The sequence below is a fragment of the Cheilinus undulatus genome, linkage group 11 (assembly GCF_018320785.1).
Source record: "Cheilinus undulatus linkage group 11, ASM1832078v1, whole genome shotgun sequence".
NCBI lineage: Eukaryota > Metazoa > Chordata > Actinopteri > Labriformes > Labridae > Cheilinus > Cheilinus undulatus.
In genome coordinates, this window is record NC_054875.1 from 28,009,310 (window position 1) to 28,031,470 (window position 22,161).

The following is a 22,161-nucleotide window of genomic DNA, read 5'->3' on the forward strand; positions in this document are numbered from 1 at the left end:
AGCCCACTGCAGAAATGGGCTGTGCTGACGTTTTAAAAAAGTGTGCACAGTAAGTGGGATGTTTGAGTGTCAAAAGATGACAGGATGGAATTTTCTGTCAGAAGACTATACATCACATGTACAGGATAAAATCAGCGGAGACCTACTGCTTTGTCCACATGATGTACAAAATCCTCACAGAAGCTTTAAATTCTTGCTTTTAATGTTTGTACTCAAGTCCATAGCCAGGGAGATTTGGAGGGTTTGAAAGAAGCTCATTTAATGGTTTATTTGACAGGGGCTATGCACAATGCAACTGTTGTGTCATAGTTAGCTATGAAAGTTGTTCCACATTATAAAGCAAGTCACAGGTTTCATGCAATATGGGGAAAAATATCTTTCTGCGAATGAAAAGTATGACATAGTGCAGTGTCTTGCGAAAGGTATGAAAATACTGGATAATTCATAAAAAAATAAGAGATATCATCATACTGTGAAAAGATTTGCATTTGATTCAGAGGCTTGGCTCATAAATATATGAAGGCCGATTTTAAATTGTTTTCTTCACTGATAAATGCCATGATACACTGGGTGGTCCAGAGTTCTGGATAACTGGTGGCCACCATGTCCCAACAAAGCTGCAACATCAGCAAGGAGTTCATGAAGTGATGTTTTGGGCTGGAATCATAGGAAGTGAGTTGGTAGGCCCCCTTTAAGGTGCCTGAAGGTGTTAAAATGACCTCAGCAAAATATGTGGGGTTCCTAACTGCCCATTTCCCTTCGTGGTATAAAAAGAATCATGCCCTCTGGAGTATAATCATATTCATGCATGGCATTGCAGCCTCCAAAAATCATACTGAGACCTTGGCTGGTATGGACATAAAGAGGGAAAAATTATGGTGTGGCCACCATCATCCCCTAATCTCAACCTTATTGAGAACTTGTGGAGCATCCTCAAAAGGAAGCTGTATGAGGGTGGACGGCAGCTTATCTCAAAACAGCAGCTCTGTGAGGCAATTCTGGCATCTTCAAAGGTCGTCTTGGAATCAGAAGATTGCCCATTTGATTCCCAGTTTCCTGATACTGATGGCCAATTCTTCATAGTCCCCTCTGTGATCAGCATATGAATGTGGAGTGAATGGGAAGCTGTGACCTACTGTATAAGAGCACTTTGAGTAGTCAGGCAACTAGAAATTTGCTGTGCAAGCTCAAGTCCATTTACCATTTCAATATATGTGTTCCCCTTTAAAATTATGGTGACAAGTCTATCTTAATGACTACAAGCTCTGGTCTTGTTAAAAGCACAACTTTCATGACTGTCCTTCTTGCATGTGTTACATAACGTATGGTGTAGCTGCACATCAGGGGAGAATGGAAAGAATAGACCCCTCACACTATGCAGGCTCCAGGTCTGGTTTTCATATTTGGATTGGAATAAAATCTTTCTTCTGTAAAAGTAATACAGTTATTACAAATGCAGTTTATTTTTGATACTCTGAGAAATATAGTAATACTTGATTGGGGTCCATCATTTTTAAGCTTGTTATAATTTTCCAACATGGCATAACACATTATGGATCATATTGTTTTTGTGTTGCCACTTAGTAAAACTTCATTGTAGTAAGATTTTTTTTTAAAAAGGATAACGTTTTTTAAGTTGACACATTAAGTTCACAGAAAGTGTAAACCATTAAGTTATGTATAGCTACCTGTCTCAGTAATGATGAAGCTTAATAACCACATATTGGATGTTTAAAATACTAGCATTTTTATCAGATAAAGAGAAACACAGGTACAAATGTGGAATCATTTTGAGAATTTCAATAACATGTACTCTGTCAACCTGTAATTGAGTATGTATACTTAAAATGTAGGTTAAAGGCCACTGTTAGCTACACTCAGCTCCACCCTTCATACCTTATGAAATGCGGAGCAAAGGGCACAGCAATGACAACTTACAACATGGGAATAAACCAAGCAGGGGTGTACAGTTCTATCAATTTTAATGGTGAAAAAGAGTGCATTTAGTGGTTACATTTTGTCTTTTATTTCTGCTGTACAAGTGTGACAAGGTTTCAGAAAACTATTATTATAGTGATAATCAAGATACAAAAATAGCTCTTAAAAACTGCATGAAAGATATAAATGTCTTCAGAGGGATAAAGCTTTAGGGAACATGTTGACGTGACTCCAACTGTACTCTATAGCAAAAAACTTCTATTATCAAAGTACACAAGTAATGCCTTAAGTTGATCATTTTTACCCACTTTAATCAGATTATAAAGCTGTAAACCCATTAGTTAAGAAGAGCACTTCATTTCTCCAACCATACTTGTATGTACTGCATTAAGACCAGCACTACATTTGGAGGTTATTCAGTATAAACTGAATAATTAGACACAAGTAGTTAGTTTGAGTACAGATAGCATTGTTAAAAAGAAAACTGTTTCCTCTAAAAGGCTGCAAACCGCTGACTTTAAGCACGATACATGAGAGTTGTCAGGTTGTATGAACCATAATTAGCTTGAGGAAGAATCAGATAGCTAGCAAGATAGCTAGATACTTTCACAATCCAGAGGGAAACTCAAGCAGCAGCAGGTTCTCTTGCCTTCAGCTTCAGTTTGATTGGATTCTTAGGTGTTGTAAATGCATCAACACTAAGTTCCACTGGGATCTGGAAGAAGCAAGAAACATGTCAAAAAAGAAGCTCTACCTAAGCTCAGAATCCTGGAGGCTTAATTCTGCTGAAAAATGTTGCCAAAAACAAAGCACTGAACAAGAAAAATGCTGTCTCACCTCTGTCTCTTTGCATGGGACAAAGCTAAAGTTCTGCAGGATCTCCACCATTGCCAACTTCATCATCACAAGAGCAAAACGCATGCCAATACAGTTCCTGGGCCCTGCTCCGAAGGGTAGGAATGCATATGGATCAATGTTGTCTTTGTTCTCTTTGCTGAACCTGAAAAAGAAGAAGAGAAAAACCGTTATTAAAAGGCAAATAACTAAATTCTGGTTAAGTGTGATTTTAACCTTCTGCTAATTCAGCATTTTACCTTTCTGGTTTAAAGGTGTCTGGCTCATCCCACAGAGCTGGATCACGTTGTAGAGTGTAAACTGGTATCATGATGGTTGTTCCTTTAGGGATGGTCAAGCCGTTCACCTCAACAGAGGCCTTTGACATCCGCTCTATTCGGTTACCAATTGGGTAGAGCCTCATTGACTCATTCAGCACCATGTCAATGTATTCCATCTGCATCAGAGCCTCATAGGTTGGCCGACTCTTGAGAAAGGCACAGTACAACATCAAAACCAGCTCGTTATCAAGAGGAACAATGACTGGTGTTTAATTAAAGAAAAATAGGAAACCTTGTTTGGGAATGTTTCATCAATCTCCTCTTGGAGCTTCTTTTGAATGTGAGGATTGGTTGCCAAGTTGTAGGCTAAAAACCCCAGCGAGCTGCTGCTGGTTTCATAGCCAGCAAAGATGAAGATCATGGCCTGAGCAAGGATCTCGTTATCAGTCAACTCTGCAACACAAACACACCACAATTATATTATTAAGACAATCATAATTAAAGTAAAGAAAAAGGCTCAAATCTTGTCGTCTGCAAAGATTTTTTAAAGATCTGACATTTCCACATGACTTTGACTCTGATTTTAAAGTCTGTGTGAGGAGTTTTTAAAATGTTTTTAAAAGTTTTTTTAAAGTTAACTTAACTGGTGGGATTCTAAATAGCTACCATGGTTTGTAGTTTTAAGAGTAAAGTTCTTTTTATTGGCTGTAGGCATTGCCAACGGATAGTTTCAGATTAGGTGATTCACGGCAGACAGAGGAGACAGCCTTTTTACATTTCAATAATGACTGATGCCTTTGACTGCCCCCCCCCACACACACACACACACTTTGTCCATCTCTACCTTTTTTTTCAGAGTCTGTGCCCTCTTTGTCATTCCCTGATGCCTGAGCATCCACCATCAGCTGCATGAAGTCCACCCTGCTCTGCACAATATTGAAAACAGTTTTTTATTATGACTGTCCAATTGTGTTCAATAAAAAGGTTAAAAACACATAAAACATGTTGTACTTTGTGCTCATTCTTGCTGCGGTCTGACTTGATCTTCTTAAGAAAGTTGTAGAAGAACTCCAACACTGAAGCAGGGAAGAAAGACACATCCATCTTCTCAAAAATTGGCCCAAAGAATGGAAAGAGAACTGAAATGAATGAGAGTAAAACAACGTTAAATAAGAACTCTAGAGTGCAAGTAACATGTTGGTTACAGCATCATGCCTGACGTACCGATTAACACCAACAACGGGTTCATGAAACTGAAGTTAACCATTTTCTTGATGTTTGCTACGAAGGGGTCAGAGGGATGGTTGATGGAATCAATGTCCACACTGAAGGCAGTGCTGGTCACAACATCCATACTGTATGGTCCAAATACTCTGCAAAAAAGTCAAACAGGTTCCTTCAAATGAGTGAAAAGAAAAAAGTAACAAGTTTAACCAGAATGTTTGTGTAATATAATTTTTCAATTTTAGTACAAAAAATGAAAAGACAACTGAACATAAGTGATTGAGGGTCCAGAGCAGGGAAGTCCAAACTCATTTTTATGAAGGCCACATGACGTAGTATAACAATAAGTGGGCACTTTGATAAAGCTCAACTTTAGCGCATTAAAGTTAGGGAAAACCAATTCATTGTTCATTAAGACATGCTTAGTAATCAAGCATTAAACAGAATACAGTGCTGTGAAAAAGTATTTGTCCCCTTCATGATGTATTTTTGCATATATGTCACACTTAAGCGTATCAGATTATCAAACCTATTTTATTATAAGACAAAGATAACCAGAGTAAATACAAAGTGCATTTTTAAATGATTTTAATTAAGGGAAAAAACACCTAAACCATAATTAACTATGATTTGACATAATTTTTTTTAAAGGTAAGTTCAATTTCACTAGCCACACCCAGGCCTGATTATCACCAGATTTGTTGAATCAAGAAATCGCTTAAACAGAACCTGTCTGACAAAGTGAAGTAGGCTAAAAGATCTCAAAAAGCAACACATTATACTATGATGTAAAGAAAGAAGAGATAACAAATAAAGTCATTGACATCTATCAGTCTGGGAAGAGAAACTAAGCCATTTTGAAGGCTTGGAGAAGGTTGGAGATAACTGGACTTACTCTTTCACCTCTATGACTTCATCTGCGTCTACTTTCTTGTGGAGACTCTTGATCAGGTTCTCAGAGTGATGCATCATTATCTTGTACATCTGCCCCAAAGCAAATAACAAAACATTAAACTTACCAAGCATTACACACAGACAAGTCTGATTCAGTGCATATGGTAAATTTACAAAGTTAGAGTGCTCTTTAACCTCTTTTAGTCGCCCGCTGGTGAAGGATGGCGACAATATACTGCGAATCCTCTTCCATGCATCATCCTCTACTATGGACACAGCATCACGTAGGGGTCCATTTAGGCCAATATCCTACGAAACAACCCACATGCAACCCAAAGATGCCTTCATTGAAATGTGTTATTTAAGACATTAAAAACTGTATGAAAATCAGTCTCCTCAGTGATTTTTCATACCCGCCTGTTGGTAAAGACAGAGTAACACTCCTTGACCAGGATAGTTTTGATCATGGCCGTGTCCATGATAGCCAAAAGAGGTTGCCTGCCATCGTAGAGCCTAAAAAATATGAAGGAGAGTGTGTTTTATTAGTTAGAGCCATGAGAAATGTGTGGCATGATATTGTCTACCTTTAGTATTATCAATCAACCCAGTAGACATAAACTTACCCCCAAATTCGTCCATATTTATTGAAGCATTCTGTGTCAAAATTGTGAATCCCCTAGGGAATAAAATGAGATTAAAGCATGTGAAAACCATTACTCGTAAGTATGACTGCTATGCCAGTCAGGTAAATATAGTTCACCTTTCTGTACTCCAGAAATGTTCCAATAAACGGTAAGGGTTTGGGTCCACGGACGCCTATTTTCTTAAAAAAGCCATATGGAGCATACCCATACCTGAGGGTTGAAGAAGAGATATCCATCAATATTGACGAAAATCATTTCATCATTCTGTTCTTTGGAAAAAGACATTTCCTCCCTCTCTTAAATAACATTGTTTCTTGTTTCAGACCTCTACTTCTAATCACACGTCAAGCAACTGTATCTGCCACCTTGTAATTAGGAATCCATGAAGGTATCCAGTTTAAGGCTCTTGTGAGGAGTTTTTAGTTGGTCATAAGATACTGAAAAGAAAACAGATGTCTTTTTTATGAGAGACACAAAGGCCTATCTGAGAAAGGACTAATTATTTAGTTTTTTAAGATTTAGTTTGGGACTTTTTTCCCTTTATTGGAGAGATAAGACAGTGAATAGACTCAGAAACAGGGATTAGAGAGTGGGAAATGATATGCTGTAAAAGAGCAACAGGCTGGTCTTGACCCTGGGCCACCTACCTACACGGGGTGCAACCTAACCACTAGGCCAACCGTACCTCAGGACTGATTATAACTATATGATACCACTTTATCTTCAGGGGAGTGCCAAAATCGACACAAACCAACAGGAGCTTTAAGCTCAGTGTTGTGTCAGAAAGCCATTTATAAACCAAAGTTTCACACTATCCTTTTCTCCTGTTAAGTTTAATTGCATTATTTCATGTTCTTTTTCTCCCCAGTGATTAGTATTAGGTCTGACTTAATTGGCCAAAAAGGAGTAATAAAAAATTTAGAGCTAGACTGAAATTTAAAAAAGAAGTCTTGATCTTAAACTTGCCCTTTCATAACATTTAACCTCCTGAGACCTGAGCTGTGAAACTTGGTCATAAAGCCTAAATATTCCTATAATTTTTTTCCCCAATATTCAGATAAAATTCCTAAAAAATTTCAAGTTAATTGTCCTTTAATTATTTTCATCAAATTTCCAAACCCCCAAACTATCATTAAATTAACTGAATGAACAAATTTTCAGGAAAATTCTTAAAAATGTTAAAGGATACAGCCATAAAATCTCAATCATATAAAACTACATAAAAAAATCATAAAAAAATACCTTAACATTTCTTATCAAATTCCCCCCAAAATACAAACACATTCCCTGAAATTTCCAGGAAAACTATTGAAAACTTTAAAGGTTACCCCACCAAATTCCCAATAAAAATACAAATAAATACCCTGAATTTGCATTAACATAACTAACAATTATAAAGCAAATTTTCCCTAAAACGTTCAATGAAACTCTAAAATATACAAACATATCCCCTTAATTTCCTTGTATAAGAAACAGCTACTTGTAAAATTCCAGCAATTCACTTAAATATCCAAACAAATTTCACAAAATTTCCCTGGAATTTAAAGAGTACATCTTCTCAACATCTCAAGCAAATAACTAAATAAACTAAATAAATAATTTTCAATGGACATCCCTGACAACTATCTCAAAAACTCTAATTTATTTTAATGTTGTAGGAAAGCTGAAAACGCAATGTCCTCATATGTACTTGTATAATCCTAGGAAGTTAATGTTTTTAATGTAAGTAGGCTACTCAAGAAAAAGAAAGGGTAAAATAAGGCAGTATTATAGGCTACTATTTCAGAGCAAAAATTCGACATTCTCTCTAATACGATCCAAATATTTTACTGTAATTTGAAGGCTGCAAAGCAGTAATACAGAATATATTTGAATGTATCCTTGTAACTGAGTTCAGTAATGACATATATAAGCCTCCACACCCGTGTTCCACCCACACCGGTTTATAAGCCTGTTTTGCCTTGGCTGACCTATTCTCTACATTGTTGAGTAAGATGGAGAGGACTGATTGTTATGCCTTCTTCTATACTAGACCTTTTTCTGAACCTTTAAGGGCGAGACAACATTAACTTAAAAATATATTGGAAAGTGGAAGCTGTGAGAAGTCTCATGGACCAGACTGATGAATGACACCTGTGGAGAACATTTTTAAGTATAAACAGGAATAACATAAATCTTCAACAGGTCTTTCATTATTTTACTGTAAATCAATCCCAAACAGAAATATTGTCCAGGAAATTTCTGTATTTGACTTTTAACATCAATTTTCATATCTTTTGTTACTCTTGTCCGGTACAGTAAAGTTAGCATGTTTCCCCACAGCTTTATTTGCTCTCGATTACGTAAGAGACGCAGCTTTTTGTGCTGTTAGTGTCACGTACAACCAGTGTCTATCAGCTGATCGAAAACTGACTAAAACCACAGATGTATGGCCTACTTTTGTGCCAAACGCTCTTCAAACTTTCATTTAGCAGATTAGCTTCATTCTAAAATTGTAATCTTTACAGTGGCTGGATTAAAAACTGAGGGGATCGTGTCCTGATAAATTTCTTTATTCTTCTGAAACACATTTATTCAACTTAAACTCACACATTGCAATAATTCTGTTTGCATTTAATTTCAGACCTCACTGAGTGAATCAGACTGCGTTTTAAAATCCTCACACTATTATGTAGTCTAATGTTGACACAGGTCAAGCCACAAATGTAAACAGACTGATTATTTCCGCCTTTCTGTGATATTTGGTGATTTCACAATAAGATAAAGGTTAGCTTTTAGCAACACAGAGACAAACGTGACTGCACACTTACACTGTGATGAGAGCGATGACAAATGCTATTAAAGTCCAAGTTTCGATGGAAAAGTCCGGGATAAAGCCCATCTTCTCTCGAGTGTGTACCTCGGCTTACTGAGGTAGGTGGCTTCTCTCTCTGGACTTGTTGAGCTTGGCTCAGAGGCGGATCCAGAAAACATGCTAAAATGACGTAACCGGTCATTTGTTTATGCTAGGGTGCAGTTCACATCTAGGACTTTTTTGTTTGGCAGCAGAGAGGAGAGCAGTGATTATGAAGTCGTTCATTTTTAATAAATAACACTTGATTTCATTTTGTAACAAGTAGGCTAACTCAAGCAGCGAGTTCATAAAGTATTTAGACCCCTTCGCTTTTTTAACGGGAGATATCTGAGTTAAATTTAAAGCAAAGGGTCTGAAGACTTTTGTCAACGTGATATTTCAGTTTTTTAATGTTTTATTCACTTGGAAAAAAATATAAAATTCTCTTTTCACTTTGTCATTATGGGTACTACTGAGTTTAGACTAATGGGGGAAAAAATAATTTGAACAATTGTGGCAACAGACCACATTATAGGAAATTTGAAAAAAGTGATTGGGGTCTAAATACTTTCTGGATTCAATGTCTACGGCAAGGAACAAATGGGGAGGCAGAATGATGATACCTATGCCCACATTTATGACATTCATTTTACTCAAACAGCACATGAAATAATATGGGACAGCATGGTCTAATGCCCCCCTCCAAGCCCCCACTTCTACCCACAGAAATGAAAAACAAACAAACAAACAAACAAAAAAACAAAAAACAAACAAAACAAAAAATGCAGCTAATGTGAATTAATAGTCCATCTGTCTAACTTACAGCTGTATTTCCAGGAAATAAAAATATTTTTAATGTAAAGGAATTATATTAAAGTCGTTTTATTTAGACAACCTAAATAAGTAGCCTAAAGAAAAATAAATATCTACAGGCTAGTTTAAAAGAGATAGGACCAAGGTCATAAAGCCTTTTTTCAATAGATTTTGTTCTCTTTTCACTGTCACCTTCTGTTTTCAATTTTAATTTTGTTTAAATTAATTTTTGCTGCTATTTTGTGAGTTTGGTTGAGGTTTTTCAGTTTAGATTTTATAAGTTTTAGTGGTTTCTTTTCAGTACAAGTAAACTTGACAGGGGTGAGACCCAATAGAACTAGTAAGAGAAGATATCATACAGTCTAAAGATAATGTAAATGAGATACCCTTCACTTGCAATTTTACATATTCAAATTTTCTATTTGAATATGACTCAAGACCTAAAATTACCATTATGTGAAGTCTTGACCAATCAAATCAGGCCATTTTACACTCCCAAGACTTGGGTGTCCCAACATTTTTCCTTTAATATTAGAGATTGAAGTAGACATGATAATAGGAGGGTTAGTGCTGTTGCCGTACAGCAAGATGGATTCTGGTTTGAATCCCAGTTGGATAAGGCCTTTCTGTGGGAAGTTTGCATGTTCTCCCACTGCATGTGTGGGTTCTCTGGATACTCCGGCTTACTCCCACAACCCCAAAAATGCTTGGTAGGTTAATGGGTGACTCTAAGTTGCACATAATACAGTTTCAGTCATTTATTTACTTATTCATTCATTTTGTAAGCCTCCTTTTTTGTTTTAGTTTCAGGTAATGAAAAATATTTTTATATTAGAGTGTTAGTTATTTTGTTAGTTTTAGTTAACTAGAGTAACTTAGGACTGGGAGTCAAACCTGCAACCAGCACAGTCAGGACTGTAGCCTCTGGAGGGGGCACCTGCTCTGCTGAGCTGGACCAGTATTTGATTAGAACATGCTGTTACCATTGAGTACTCAGATCATCTTTAGTTTTACAATTAAAGTAATTTGTAAACAGTTTCATTTTCATGAAAGTAATTTGCTGCTCATGTAATTTCATTAAAACAAATTTAAACATTTTCATTTCATTTCAGTTTTACACATGGCACAATGCTTAATATTTTCCCCATTGTCAAGCTGTTTTGTGTAGACTTTAAAACAGCAGCAGGTAAAAACAGACAAAGTGTTTATCAGTCTAAAGCTGAAGCAAGAAAATGTAAAATAAAACCAGGTCTAACTAGGGCTGGTGAAATATGAAGCTATTAGGGTTGGGTTGACAAACAAGGTGGAAAACATTGAGAACAGACATCAGTGAACATGGAGACAAAAGTCAGGGAAAAGTAATCATAATTTTAAAAAACTGAGTGTCAGCAACAACTTTTTAACCGTTGAATGAACTGCCCCAGTTTTCTGTTACAGTAATTTTCAAAGACTAGACTGAATAATATCCTTACAATGATATGCCTTCTTCTTTGTGACTGAAATTTGTTTCTGTTAACTAAATGTAAATTTCTCAGTTTTTTTTTTTTTAACCAAATATGGAACTGAACAATAAAGCAGTGTGAGTAAAAGGTGACAGTGGTCATGGACAGGGCAGTGTAACAGTATTAAACTAGTGTCTTTTGCAGAGACATGTCTCTGATACAAACAATGCATGTACAGTAGATTCCTGAAAAACAGACCTTTTCCTCAGCTGACATGTTAAGTCATCATTGTAGCAAGGTTGAGTCAGCATGCAGAGAAACCAGGACTCTGAACCTGACACAGCTGATTAGCATTCAATTATCTACCACTCTGCTACCCTATCAGTGACACGTCTAAATGCCAGCCTCTAAAGAGGCTTTGAATCACCAAACACAGAGAAAATATTCAATGGAAACAAAGCACAGCTATTTATTTTGATAACTCCCATTTCACAGCTACCTTTTCCACAGTTAGGTAAACAGGTGCACTCGGTATTTAACTTTAGTCTTTTAAACTGATTCGGCTAAAATCAGTGGTAATAATCACTGACCTTTACTCCTGAATATCACAGTGTAATCACAGTAATCTGTCACTTTTGGCCTAAATGATAACTGCATGCTTTACTCAAGTTTTAATAACAGTTCCTATGAGATTAGAATAATTACCCTCACTGTGAAGATTAAAAAGCTTTTAATTATGTAGAAACAGAAAAATATGAACAATCTTGAATCAATCTTAATCCCTTTTGAAAAGTACATTTATAAATGCAAACATGCATCTGACTTCTACGTTAATACGATACACTTTCAGGAAACCCTGTAACATGATGTCAGTGAATTTTTGAAGAAAGGCTGCAATTCTTTTTAGACTGTAGAATAAGTAATCTCTTGTCTCTCCTTGGCTGATTTGTATGTATTGCATAAATCCACCACTAAGAAGGACCACCTAATTTCGTTGAAAAGCTGTGCAATGCTAGCAAGGACATACTGCTTCTTTTTATGTAAAGGACTAAACTTTGCCTCTTAAACCTACAAGGTATTTAATAGCAAGAAAATTACTCTGGAGAACCAACTCATTATTTCTGGATGCAAAGCTAGCTCTGCCCTGTAAGCCACCTGACATAAGGGCTAATTCTGTGACTATCTGACAGGCTGTTAAGCAGAACTTTTCTCATAACTAACTCATAAATTGTACCTTCACTGAAGTGAAATTACATAATGGCTGTAATAGGACACAAAACAGCCGGTTCACTGACACTGTCCTCTGATAACACTTTACAGGATTTAATATTTGGACCTCACTCTTTACAAGGCCACTCCTCTGTACTGTTGATATTAGAGAATGCGAGGGCATATCAGCCAAACTGAACTCATATAATCCTATTCATAACAATCCAAAAATCCTTTATATGCAATTAATTATTTCCATTTCTCCCCGTCCTACTATCTCGTTTAAAAAAACATTAAAAAGCAGCAACAAAAGTTTAATCAGAACAGTGTAACCTCAAAGTGAAACTTAAAGCCACAGAGTAAATTTCCAACAAATTAAAGAGAGGTGATCTCTGTGTCTGACTCAACAAAGATCAGTAAAAAAAATTGCAACCCTACTAGTTGTTTGAACCGAAGTGAATCACTGAGCAGCCTGTGACCATTGTGTTACAGCCAAAAACTACACAGCATTTATGATATAAATATATAACAAACTTAATTTAGGTCAGAAGGACCTGTATTATTCTGTGTTGCATCACATCATGTCTTACGATGAAGTATCATACCACATCAAATCTTACAATGCTGGACTTTGCCATTCTTCACTATCTTGGTCTTGTACCTCATCCTATTACTTTGCATCGTGATGTATTGTATTGTGTCCTATTGTGTGGTGTGATGTTGTATCCTGTCACACTGTATCACTCAAATTTTATTGTATTTCATTGTATCTCATTATATTTTATTGCAGGCCTAATCAATTAGCCACCCAGAACCAACCCCCAAGTGGCCCAGCCTGTGGTCATGCCAGAGATGCAGAGGACAACCTGTTTTGCAAGTTTCCATAAATTCCCACAGTATTTCAAACCCTGAATGCAACACTTAGCGTAGCTTAGCAACAGTCTACCTACAATGCACTGCGTTGTTTTGAAGCATGGCTAGCGATGCTGACAGAAGTAGCCCCAGAATACTGGGTATAAATGTCCTTTTCAACTGTAGCTACAACTGTGCAAATTTTGTTTTTACGCACTTTAAGATTTGCCTGGGTAAGACGTGACCAAAATAATTATTTACAGAATTTCATTTTATTTTTTCATTGTATTTATTTTGTTTTCATTAAAGCAAAAAAAAAAAAAATCTACTACCTCAGGTTGTGTTCAAATACAGCTTTGTTGTTGTGTTTTTATGCACTTTTTGATGTACCTTATTTTAAAGGGAGACTTTGAATAAAAACAACATATTTTTCATCAAATTGATCTGTATTGGTTCGAAATTTGACATCACCAGTTGCTTACCGGGCACTGAACATTGTTTGGCCCAAATATATTTCTTAATTTTAAAATTTGGCCCTGTTGAATTTGTAATAGAATATTCCTGTTTAATTGCATCATATCCTGTCGTCTTGTATCACATCTCATTATATTGCACTATATTTTATGTCATAACGTATTGTATTATGTAAAACCGTGTTGAGTGGTATCATTTTGTGGTGTGTCGTATCACATCAGATTGTTTTGATTTCATCATATCATGTCATGTCATATTGTGTCAGGTTGTGCTGAGTCTTGTATTATATAATATCTTATTTTATCACATTGTATCGCATCCTTATGAATTGTATTGTGTCATATTGTGTTGTGTTATGTTGTCATGTCATGTTTTGTCATATCACATAGCTGGTATCGCGTTATGTCTCATTGTATTGTATCGTTTTGTGTTCTGTAGTATCACATTGCATTGTCTTGCATTCTATCTTATTGTGTCATATCATGTCATGTTTTATCTCATCGCATCGTATCATATTGCGTTTTATCGTATCACAACTTATGTCATATAACTCAAAACATATCATGGCGTGTCGTATCACGTCACATTTTATCGCATTGCATCTTTTCATTGTTTAACGAATCATGCCGTGTCTTGTCATATTGTATCGGATTATATTTCATCGTGTTATATTATTTCATGTCATATTGTGTTGTGTTGTATTGTACTGTACCGTATTGTGTCCTTTTATATCTTATTATATCATATTTTGACATTCTATCCTGTCATAACTTAGCATGTTGTGTCATGTGGTATCGTACTGTGTCATATTGCGTTGCATCGTATCACATTATATCGTATGGTATCGTATTGTTTTGTATCGTGTCATAAGGTGTTTGAATCGTATCATATTACATCAGATTGTATCCTATCTTAAGGAACCATGAATTATTCTCTTGTAGTGTATCACTACGCATTGCATCGTTTTGGATCACATTGTACCTCTTCACATTGCAATCTATGCCTTGTGTTGTATCACACCCTAATAACCCATGCCTTACTCCTTCATATCATATCATGTATCATATCATATCATATCATATCATATCATATATCATATCATATCATATCATATCATATCATATCATATATCATATCATATCATATCATGTCATATCATATCATGTCATATATCATATGTCATATTGAACCATTCCTTCTTCCCTTGTAGCATGTTGTATGGTTTGGTATGGTATCTTAAATTGCTGTGTATCATATGGTGTAATTTCACCTTTGTCATCACTCGTGTTCTTTTTTATGCTGTCATAGTATCAACAAGTCAGTGTCCTGTCATCCACTAAAAACTCTAACCTATTATGCGTATTTTGTTTTTTTCTTGATTACAGAAATGATAGATAAAAAAAAAGGGAGGAAAAACTAATCAAATTGTCGGTAAAAGACAGCCTTGCCTGTCAACAGAGTTTAGAGACATTCCATTGTAATGTGAGGAGGCCGCCTTGGGCTGTGGCCGGGTCAGCTGAGAATAAATAGAGTTGTTTTTCTCATTTCTACACTCGTATTTCTGTGATCCCATGTGAATGCATCAATGTCAACAATTGTGCAAATGTCTATCTGCCTGCAGCAGTATACTGAGTTACTGGCAATAATGCTGCTGCTCTCTGTTTGGCTCGGATCAATCTTGTAAAGATGAGTTTTGGTGGTGCTGTGAGAGAAAGCCATGGGAGACAGATAAAGGCTTTAAAGGGAGGTCATAAAAACTGAGGAAAAAGCCAATGATAAGACCTCAACAAAAAACATTAAAGGTGGAGAATCATCCATAAATGTATGAAAAACTTTATATGAAAGTGACAGAAATTTCCTCTGGAGTTCAAAGCTAACATCTCAGGCACTTTTTACAATATTCTTCTGGGTACTTTGCCAGTCACTTTTCAATTACAGGTTTTACTGCAGTTTAACATTCAGTACAAGTCATAGTTAGAGCCATTAGACTGCAGTTACATAGTTTTTGTTGCTACTCTGGGGGGAAAGAAAATTAGGAGATGTGTAATAGCAGCTGGGTGGCCGGTGCATCCTCCAGATGTTGTCTGGGAAATGTTAATTGACCTGCTAATGAAGTCTGGGCTCTGCCTGTCAGCTTGGAGCCGCAGAGAGTCTGTGACATTGGAGGAGACACCTGTCTATCTGACAGCAAACCTGAATGAGTCATAGTCCCTGTGTCTCTCTCTTTTTCACACAGACTCACACACTTTTTCTTTCCTCCTACAAATTTACGCAAAAGTAGTAGAGCAGGAGGCTTCCAAAGTTAATTTCACCCTTGTGTGGTCGGCTCTTGTCATTTGGCGGGCGGCCTGGTAAATGTCACCTTCTGTAGCCGGATGAGAGTGTGGATGTTTATGTGTATCCGACCCCCTCACTGATGTATCATTTGCACCATCTCCTGCCCACATTAGACTTGAGCTAGGGTTAGTCACCAGCAGAGGGCAGTGCAGGGCAGCATTTGTGTTGGTAAGGTCACGTACTGAGGACTCACTGGAAGTTGAGGCATTAATGGCCACTTGTCTTTCACAAATAACCTTTTCCTGCATTTTAAAAGGTCATGCATGATGATTCTCCATTAATTTTCCTAAATTATGACCAACTCTATCACAATTTGCTCTGATGAATTAAAATGATAAGCAACACACTTCCTTGTCTTTATCTTTCAGTGCTTATTGCTGCCTACTGAACCTTTTTCTTATGAGTTTTGATCCTTAAAGCATTAGTGCCAGTGTCTAGTGAAAGGAAACATCTAAGGTCTGTACTTGCATGCAAATTTAGGTTTTAGTGAACTTTAGGTGCTGTTTTCACAGTGGGGATCCCAATTTCCATGGGTGGCACCAGGGGGGACAACAGGGGGCTGAAATGTGAAAATAAAAAACAGGGTATGTCAAAATATCAGTCCTTCTCTAGGTCAGTCTCTCACTAAAACTAATATTAAATGCAACCACTGAATAAAAAGACATTAAAGTTAACAGGTTCACATTCTCGTTGGTAATTGTTAAAACAGAAATCAATCAGGAATATTTACAAAAATAAACTGAATGAAATTAATAAATAACAGAATGATTATGTCTTAATAACAAACTAGGAAAATATCATAAATGTGCATGTTTTATTTGATGTTTGATATTATAATGTACAAGGAGTTTTAGAAACTTCAAAAGAAGGGGTCCCCAGGTAACTGCTGGGGTTCTTGGCATGACAAAGTTTGGCAACCGCTGGTATAAAGATACGCTTTTTGGAAAGAAATATATCATGACATTTGAAAGTACAGTGGATTGAGTACTGAACTAGTTACCCACTTGTTTGATAAAAAAAAATCTGTTTCCATGGTTGATATCCACATAATACGTGGCAAATCACGGTGTTTAAAGTGAGAGGGAGAGAGAGAGTGGAAGGGGTCGGCGGGGGTGAGCAAGCCAGGAGAAGGAAGAAGGGGGCACTGTTTTAAATCATCGGTCACCCATTTAAATGACTTGGACTAATGTAAAAAATTTGCATAGAATTCAACCTCTTTTGGAAAAAATAATGACAAGAAAAATTCCACGTCAGTGTGCAAACATGATGAGAACAACATTAGCTTGATTCTCTCTCTCGCTTTTGTTTTTTTTTTAATTAATTTTTGGGCCTTTTAATGCCTTTTGTAGATAGTGGAGGACAGTGGGTAGACTCAGAAACAGGGGAGAGACATGCAGCAAAGGGCCACAGGCCGGATTTGAACCTGAGCCGCCCGCGTACACGGTGCAGTCCTTAAACCACTCGACCATCTGCAAACTCCAATTCTATCTTTCAATGTGCAACAAATTTGTTTAAATATAACACTTTCCAAAGTATAAATTTGACTTAGAACCAGTGAGAATTTTATAAACACAGTAAATTAAAATGAACACTTTGGGAGTTAGATGAACACTGATGATTTTGCTGTGTGTTCATCAGTGCATAATAAATCGTCTCTGGTGCTTACCCTTCTATGGCATTTTAAAAACCAAACTACAGAAATGTTAATTATAATAAGGCATTGTTTGCTTTTGTAAGTTACCGTGGCATCAGTATAAATTCTTCTTTTAGGGACCTGTACTTCTTTCTCAGGTCCTGGTGTCTCTCCGCCACGGCAGTGTGGAGTCATGAGGGGAGGGGTGTAGTCATACAGGCAGAGTTAATGGCAATCAGACTGGTGCAATATTTCTCTGTGCGGCAGCAGATACAGGGACCCCTCCACCCAACAACCCCCCACCCCAGGGAGCCGAATAACATTGTGACTGTGTCCCGAGCTACTGAGCTATACTGCAAAGTCACAGACCTGCATCACAGTCACAGCACAAGGCAGAGTTTGGACCCTCTGTGTCTTTTTATCTCTCATATTTGTGCAGCAGGGAAATGTGGCTTCTTCCTTGTTGTGGGTAGAGAAAGGAAATCTGTACATGCCAGGATGATAGAGACACTGATGCAAGCTTCTGAGGGTGTGTTTACTTGTTCCATGCCAGCTCCAGTGTCCAATCTATCCCATTAATTCAGACAGGAAATCATGTCCTCCGTCTGGCGGCCACTTTCGATGAGTTATGGCTGCTCTTCCAAGCGAGCGGTTGTGATGAAAGGCAACGTTGCTGGTGGAAGGCACACTGCGAAACAAGAAAGCACCCACACACACCCATTCTGTACAGTGACAGGGTGATTTAGTGGCTTTTAATCATTCCCAAATTGCCTGTCATTCCCTCTCTCACCGCAGCACTTGATTACACACATCGGCATGCTACATGAAACAAGATCCCACTCCAGCCAGTCTGTGGGAGAACCCTGAATCAGAGTTTTATGGTTATTGGGAGTGGAGTATATTAAATTGTTTCTGGTTGGACATGTGGAGGAGCATGAAAGTGCAAAGTGAGCAGAAAGGGGCAGTGAGCCTTCATACATCTCCAGCTGTGAGGACCAAGACTTCATCAAGGCCATTGGTGGCGTGTGGTAAATCCACTAAATCCACTTGCTCCACATTCTGCCTGCCTTTCCAAAGGATTTTGGGGAGATACAGAGCCAGTTAGTTGTGATTCTAAATCCTAGCCCCATGTAGTGCCAAGCTCAAACAGCCTGAGGGTAGAAAGCTTTGGTCAGAGCCGTGTCCTTATCTGACTGCTTTTTTAATGTGCTGTTACAGTTAATTCTGCAAATGCGTTGTTTACAGAGGAGTCATTAGACCACTTCCCCGCTGATTCTGCATGTTTTGGTTGTTAAAACTCAGATTTGACAAGGTTTCAAAAGGCCTTGCAAGGTGAACAGTAATTACTAATGAAACAGTGGCATTTCTAACATCTTATTTTCATTACAGTATATTACCAAGAAGCACAATCTTAAACTGTTGAATACGAATCAAAACCACATCTTCAGCTTAAAATAGCAATGAAATACATTCATGTTGTCCACTCAGAGCTATATTAAGCAGTTAATGACCATGACTAGCCAAAACAGCATATGTGTTTTGGCTGCAGTTACAGCTGTATACACCCGAGGCTTTTTAGGGTCATGTTTGCAGATTGCTCTTTAATACAAGGGAAGTCTGGAACGTGTCAAAGCTGCCTACAGATGAGAAACCGTAATCTCTCCACACAACTCTGGGTTACTTTGAAGGGTTTAGATTTTTGCTGGTTTGTTGGATACATGCCTGGGTTCAAGATGCATGACCCCAGTCTGACTGACAAGTGACCCAGCTTACTAGCAGTGCAGAGATTAGCATAAATACACGCACGGAATCACAGCTAAAAAGCCAACATGTGAATGGCATAATCCGAGTTACGCAGGCACACAGACAGATTCAACAACAGAAAAATTCTGGTCTTTTTTATTTATTTTTGTCTGTGTTATTATCTCTTTTGGACGAGAGACAGTCTGAAAATCAAATCCAAATTTACTTTTTTTTTTTTTTTTAACAAGGCCACATTAGGTTGCTGAAAAAAAATTAATCTTTCCAAGAGTATTTCAACCAGTAGAAACTTAAACACATTAACAAGTTTGGGAATGTGAAATTTCTTTGGTGGATAGGCTGATGTCTGTATGTACTTGAAGGGGTAGTGAGGCTGACAGCAGGACAGGATACCCCCTATAGAGTCTAGACAGTGGTGGTGGTGATGGAAAGAGTAGGTTAAGATGAAAAGTGAACTTCTGAGGAGCTTGACCCACACACTGATGAGATGGCTTGGAGGTGGGGACGAAGGGATGCAGGATGGCATGGAGAAGCTGGACCAGGATGAAGATGTAATGGAGGTGGCTGGGGTGGAGGACGGTTGCAGCAGTTGGACTGAAAAAAACAGACTGACTGTGGCGGAGAGGAGAACAGACAACTGCTGGATGATTGAATGGAAAGAGGTCATCGCAGAATGGCTCAGAGACTAAGAGAGGAGATGCCCAAACCGGATTGCTTTCACACTTGCAACATCAATCTGTGCCTGGGTCCACTTGCGTATGTTCTCAGTCTAATACAGCAGGTATGCACGTAACTGGTTTGCAAACCAGCCAAGGAGCGGAAAGAAGAAGAAGCTACCATGGCAACCATTTAGGTCATGACCTGAGCAGAGATAGTTTATGTTTTAAGCCAACAAAAGAGTCCATCATGCTACCATGGATGTTTTTAAAATTATTTTTTAAGATGCCTGCAACATCCTTCTTTGTTTCTACACATCTACGTGCAGTGCACATAGTGGTTTATTATAGGTGATGAGGAGACATTTATTACCTTTGCAACTCATCTTGTGACTTCATCTTGTGTTCATCTGTAAGGTGAGCCTGATGAAAGTTTTGCTTTTACAATGACGTCATATACCTGACCTGACTTTTGTGTCAGGGCATGGTTGCATCCACATCTCATACAAACCATGCCAGAGTCCACTTGAATTGCACCCTACACCACCTCCAAAACTAGACCTGGGACTGGTACCCAGGTGAGGTTTGTTTGCATTCACACTGATCAAAACGAACCACACTTTTGGCTCAAGTGTACTTAGATCTGGGGCTGAGCCCCCAGAGTGTAAGACTACTACCAAAAATTGTGCCAAGGGGGTTAGCAAAACTTTTTTTTAACTTGTATTTTATCTTGTTTTTTTTTTTTTAAATAAGGAGAAAGACAGTTTTTATTCACGAAGTGTCTTAAGATCAGTGGCTTCAGGAATGACCAGGGGTATGCCTACAGCATGATGCAACCGATAATCTTACAGGGTTACAGGTGTCGGGCAGGCTTTTTCCATTTTGGCTACCAGAAAAATATTTCAATGTTGCATTGGCAGGGCCCCAACCTGGAACATGCAGGGTTTTTTAGAAACCTTCCGGGTTTAAGCCCTGTAAACCACCCCCACCTAGCCTGAGATGCTATAGATGCTCGCAGTTGCAATCAAAATTTTTCAACCCTGATTATAGATCAGATTTATTTTATTTTGAGCTATTTGCAATGAACAAATCAAGCAAAAGCAATGTAAAAGCTCAACACAACTATTGCTTCAAGTGGTTTCCCCAAGTTCAACTGAAAATGCAACTTCTCCTGTCTCAAAATTCTTCAACCCTTTCATGGCAAGTATCTTTAATACTTAGTAGAGCACCCTTGCTTCTATGACCTACTGCAAACGAGATGTATAGCCAGACACCAGCTTCTGGCAGCATTCTTGAGTTATCTTAGCCAATTCCTCATGTGCAATGACCTCCAGTTCAGTAATGTTCACGTGTCTGCATGCTGCAACCGCCTTCTTCAAATCCCACCAGAGATTTTCTATGGGGTTCAAGTCAGGCGACTGTGATGGCCATTGTAGAATCTTCCAGGATTCTTCTGCAACCAAACCTTGGTGGAATCTGAGGTATGCTTGGGATCATGGTCCTGTTGGAAAGTCCAAGCATCAGTTTCCTCATAGACAGCACAACATTTCTTCCTAGGATTGCCTGGTGTTTCAATGAACTCATCTTGCCTTCCACAGGCTGCAGGTTTTCAGTACCAGAAGACACAAAGCAGCCCCAGAGCATCACTGAGCCACCACCATGCTTAACTGTGGGCTCAGAGGTCTTCTCAGTGACTGCAGCGTTCTTCTCCCTCCAGACCATTTTTGTTTCATCCCTTCATAGAACAGAATCCCAAAACCTCTGTGGCTTATTTATATGATTCTAAGCCATGATTGGAGCCAACTTTGCTTGTGCTTTTGAGTCATTCGTGATGTATGTCTTGGGGTTCTAACATGGACACCTTACTCACTGAAACCTCAGTCAGTGTTGCCACCAAGGTTTGATGGAGGTCTTTTCAGTCACAAGAGTTTTTCACAACCTACCTTTTCATATATCTGGCTGCAGCCATTGATAGCTTACTTTTTCTGCCCTGCCCTGGTAGTGTAACCACTGTTCCTGCCCCAGAAGCAGATATTCTTCCTTATTGAAAGCAATGCAGTGCTTATTTTTTGTCTTTAAGACCTTGAAATAAGTTTTTTTTATTCGGACTTATTGGGTAAGTTTGGCCTTTTAAGTGCAGTTAAATTTTTTTTTAACCAAAAATAAGTCAAACTTATTGCAAAGATTTAAGATTTTTAATGTGGGGAAATTTTTGAATGTTTTGTAGCTTTTCAAGATTATTTAAACAAGTTCCTGTGAACATCTTTTCTTTCCTAAATAATACAAATATTAACAAAATTCAACTCAATATCCCTTTTTGGTAGTCTAATCTATAT

At 37.9% G+C, this 22,161-nt stretch overlaps 1 protein-coding gene across 1 annotated transcript; it reads right to left on the reverse strand.

Annotated features, from left to right (window-relative positions):
• Positions 1-1,971: 1,971 nt before the first annotated feature.
• LOC121518053 (cytochrome P450 3A27-like) lies at positions 1,972-8,776 on the reverse strand. The gene is made up of 13 exons (XM_041800237.1): positions 8,626-8,776; positions 5,932-6,025; positions 5,795-5,847; positions 5,585-5,684; positions 5,367-5,480; positions 5,173-5,261; positions 4,278-4,426; positions 4,065-4,192; positions 3,898-3,979; positions 3,346-3,506; positions 3,033-3,259; positions 2,776-2,938; positions 1,972-2,653 (listed from the first exon to the last, which is right to left on the reverse strand). The coding sequence occupies exons 1-13, from the start codon at positions 8,694-8,696 to the stop codon at positions 2,564-2,566; spliced, it is 1,521 nt and encodes a 506-aa protein (XP_041656171.1). The 5' UTR covers positions 8,697-8,776; the 3' UTR covers positions 1,972-2,563.
• Between the last annotated feature and the right edge of the window lie 13,385 nt (positions 8,777-22,161).